This window comes from Physcomitrium patens, chromosome 24, assembly GCF_059467195.1.
Source record: "Physcomitrium patens ecotype Gransden chromosome 24, ASM5946719v1, whole genome shotgun sequence".
NCBI classification, from domain to species: Eukaryota; Viridiplantae; Streptophyta; class Bryopsida; order Funariales; family Funariaceae; genus Physcomitrium; species Physcomitrium patens.
Genome location: NC_143433.1, coordinates 3,465,815 through 3,470,160, shown reverse-complemented (window position 1 = coordinate 3,470,160; position 4,346 = coordinate 3,465,815). Strand labels below are relative to the sequence as shown.

The 4,346-nt window shown below is 46.6% G+C and overlaps 1 protein-coding gene across 1 annotated transcript; it reads right to left on the bottom strand.

Annotated features, from left to right (window-relative positions):
- Nucleotides 1-750: 750 nt before the first annotated feature.
- Nucleotides 751-3,900, bottom strand: LOC112276290 (glycosyltransferase BC10). Its single transcript, XM_024507419.3, has one exon. It carries the CDS (start codon nt 3,153-3,155, stop codon nt 2,007-2,009), a length of 1,149 nt encoding a protein of 382 aa, XP_024363187.1. The 5' UTR covers nt 3,156-3,900; the 3' UTR covers nt 751-2,006.
- Between the last annotated feature and the right edge of the window lie 446 nt (nt 3,901-4,346).

Below are 4,346 nucleotides of genomic sequence, written 5' to 3'. Positions count from 1 at the left end.
GGATGATTTCCGTTGGTGGGGACACCACAAGCACAACTTGAGAACCCAATCTTGTGGCTCTTTTTATATACGAGATCCACTAATGAAATAGAAGTGTATTGGGAGGTAAGATACTGGGTACTCCAAATGAGGACAAGTGGGTCACCTCAGCCCATCCCATACCCATCCACAGATCTCATCGATAGATGAACGAATAAGTGGATAAAAAACAATGTGTAGAGTAAAAAACAGATCTCATCTTCTTCTGACATGACTCATATAGAGTAAAAAACCCTATTTTTTGTGTTTAATTTACTTATTATTTATTTATCTATTTCCTTAGTGATTGAGGAAGACCCCACAAACAATGTGTAGAAGCAACAAAACATGTGTGAGAAGGAGCTTATATTCTTTAAGAAATATATACACTCATCGAATGCAGTAATCGTTACAAGTGTTAAGCATCTGTGTGAACAAGACTCAAGGCTATGGTCCCCCATGAAAGTCGATTGTTTTCCCTTCTCCATTTGTAGTTATTTTCGTGCTCGAATTATTTAACAACTTAATATATGTTTTGGGAAATGAATGATCTTGGGCTGGAATGTCGAAAACATGAATCTGGCAGGCTTTTTCCAACTCACCCTGTTCCTGAATGTGTCCAGAGTGGAAAATCTTCGACGTCGCCCGACTTTTCAAAGCCACTGTGTTGAATCTTCTTTGGAATTGGGAGGGATCGTTTCAACAGAGTGGATAGGCGGCAGACAGAAGAAGTGCGAGAGGAACAAGACAACTAGAATTCGAAAAGGGAGATCCAAATACAGAGTCGATGAGATCCTCTCCAGGACCCCAGTTTCTGAAAACACTAGTGCATAGCCCTAAACCCTAATGTACTTCCCGATTTGGTAATCTCACCGCTGGTTAAGCAGCAGTGTAAGTACCAATGTGCTGCTGTAGGAGTAGTAGCTTCTGTACAACTGCACAGGGTTGACGAGGGTCTCAACTCAATAACCTCTCTGGATCGCCATGCTGTGTGTGTATAATGGAGCCCACAACCACCACCGCCCCACTGAGCACCTCCTCAAATAATGAGAGCCAGCAAGCCATGAAGTGGTGGCTGCAAAGAAGCAATCGGGAGGGGTGCCAGCGGGAACCACTCACGAATCTCATCATCGAGTGTGGAGGGGGGAACAGGCTCGAGCCACACTTGGGTGGGGCAATCACTGCCGCTACCTCTCTTTGTACCAAGAACTCTCAAGTCAATTCATGTGATGAAGGGGGTTAGATGCCTTTGCTTGTGAGGGCTTGTGAGCTCACGGATTGGAATGAAAAGCAGGCGGAGCAGTACATGTACGTCGTATCAGGAAATGGGGAGTTGGGGGGGGGGGGGACATCATGGATGGGATGTTGATCGGTCGTTTTTTACCTTCGTAATCGGATTGCCCCCACTGTGCTCAGCGTTGCCAGGTGACACCGAAGCTCAACAAGACTTCCTGGTGCAGAGATGTACTTGGAGTCTGCCTCATGAAAGCACCTGGGCTCCAACTTCCTGTTGTCTCCCCCCCCCCCCCCGGGGGATCGAAAGCTCTTCACTCTGAATAGTTTGGAGCTGCTAGGATTGGCATGGATGATGATGCTCTTCACCTCAGATTTCGTGAATCGCACAACGAATCCTTCCACTATGGTTCCTACGTAATTTCATGTCATCTCACATTAGGGTTAGAGCGGTATTAGGACATTAGACATCCTTGTGAAGACCCCTAAGTTTGTAATCACTGTTGTGTTACAACACACTCAAGGCGTTAAGAAAGTGCCGCATTATTGTGGTTGAGAATAAGGAATAACAGGTGACTTGCGTTGTAGGAATAAATGAGTACTTCAATCTTTAAATTGTGGAAAAGACGAGCTCGCTCTCATTCAGAGAGCTTCGAGGGCTGACTTGATTAATGAGGAAGACCGAAAGGTTTGTAGACGCTGGGACACGCTGATTCAATGTGCGCCGCGACTCAGATAAGAGTCGGCTCTTACTATCAGAACCCAGGTAATGTGGACATTACATGTAAAATTGCAGACGTTGCTTCAGCTTCAAATTTGCGAGCGAATAAGAAACAGGTGGCATTAGTGATGCCGTTGTACTTGCAGATTGGTCTCAGGCTGGATGGGGACTTGTCGAGAGCGGATTCCTGTTTCAGACCGTCGGTTTCCTGAGTCATCTTTCGGATTTTGTCGAATAAGGCAAATAGGTCTTGACTGGATCCGTAAGAACGCGGAGAGCCGGGGATCGGCCGTGTTTCCTCCCAGTTGGCATACATTGTAGTGCGGTTCGCAATCCCACTGACATCTTCAAGATGTAGCAGCGTTTGAAAATACTCTTCGTCGGGAGCGCACCACAAGCTGCAACTGGCAGCGAACTTGGCATATCTCTCAGTGTCGGTTACAATGATGATGGCATGTTTTCTTGTCATTTGCATCCATGTCTCCCCCTTCCGCAGCTGCACAACCGGAAACTCTGGCATCGTATCCCACTGTTGGTACTTCTCTTCTGGTAGGAACGCCTCCACAAAGCTGTGTTTGCTTCCGATCAAGTATTCGTACACAGCTGGGAAGCCACGAACAGGGACTGTGGACTCGCAGACATTGACGAACCAGGCATTGTTGTAGTGAGGGTCGGCCAGGGCATACGCTAGTAATCTTCGGATGGCATCCACCAGGCTTATGGAGATTCGTGCCACTGGCTTGGAAGGGATCTCTCTGCCTTCGAAAATCGATCCGGGCGGGAACTTGTAGTCTACTGGGTTGCTTGCATGTACGTATAGACTCCATAGCTCTTCGTGACCTTGAAGAAACTTCCTCCACACTGGCTCAAGCTCGATGGGTCCCTTGACGGTGAAGAGAAAGGCAATCCTAGGTGACCCTGGACCAGGTCCATCTAGTACTTTACGAAATGCATGCTTGTGAAGTTCGCGGTCGTTGGCAAATTCTGGGAATCGGTAATCTGCAAGAGTTCCGGAAGATCCACTGATGTCGCTGTCCGTCCTGGAAGAGAATACAGAAGGCACACATCTAGAAATGGAGGCTCTGTCGTGGAGTGACCTTGAATAAAAGACCCTAGTGATTAGGATCCAGAAGATGGACGTAGCGATCACCACATTTATGACCTTACGCTGTCCCCTATTCATGGTTTACTGTCTGATCAAATACATTAGTCACAGAGCAAAGAAAGATTTACACACATAGCAGCTGAAAGCAACAAGATTTGGAACAGAAATCACGGAAAGTTGATGGAAATTGATCGACCCGAAGTGTTCGCTTAGAACTCTACAAAGCGCATCACAAAACAGAACTTTCGGAAGTATGGTTATAAAGAAAATTAGATGGATTCGGAAGAGCGTTTCCGCACAAACTTCCAGCATTAACACACGGATTTCCAGGTTCAACAAATTCCGAACCTTACACCAGATTGAAGTAATAACACCGCGCACTAATCTGCCTGCAAGCTAGACACCTACACTTCTTAATTTTGGAGCAAAAGATAACACCGCTGTTAGCTTCCCTGGTGGATGGCTTTTATCTCCCACGTCTTCAACAGCTCATCCTGCTGCTAACCTTACACAGATTCTACAATCCTGAGAAATCCAACTCACGTTGCCAGGTTCATCTCGCTCCGCATGGAACTACCGACACCCGTGGTGACGATATCAAAGAAATTTGTCGACCATCTAAAAGACTACGTATGTATCACAAGGCGGAAGGCTCTACAGTGATGGAGGTAGGACTCCTTACGCAAGAGAATAATAGTTGCTACGATTTCCGCCTAATACAACCTTGCAAAAGAGAAATGAGAAGCTCCAAGCCTCATCCAACCGCATCAGGTGCCCGTCATCGTGCACAGCGTGGGCCAACGTAAGTCTGACCTCGTAATACCGCACGGGTTGGTCTACAGGATTCCTGCACTCATACAGCAGAGTTCACCCAAGGATAGCGAATAATCCAAAAATTACTGGCTCGGATCCCAGGGATTCTTGGAAGCTTGTTTTGAGATTCGAAACTAAAGGTACTCGGGAGTCTTCTGAGTTTTTCTCGTCGTTTTAGTTCAACGAAATCCTCGCCGAAAGCCCACCTTTATGGCACGTGGCATGTCATGCCGTATTAATAGTGGTGCCACAGCCGACTAGGTTTCAGACAGCTTTGCAACGAAGGGTTCCAGATAACGGCCTGACACGAGCTCGTGGGCCTCATCTTATTCATTTGGCAGTTTTCACAAAATTATTCGAGACTCAGCAGTAAGAAGCCTGATATTGAGAATCCTATCAGCGAATTTCTCCAACTCCTGTACCTGTCTTACCACTAAGTTGGTCGTAAATGATTAA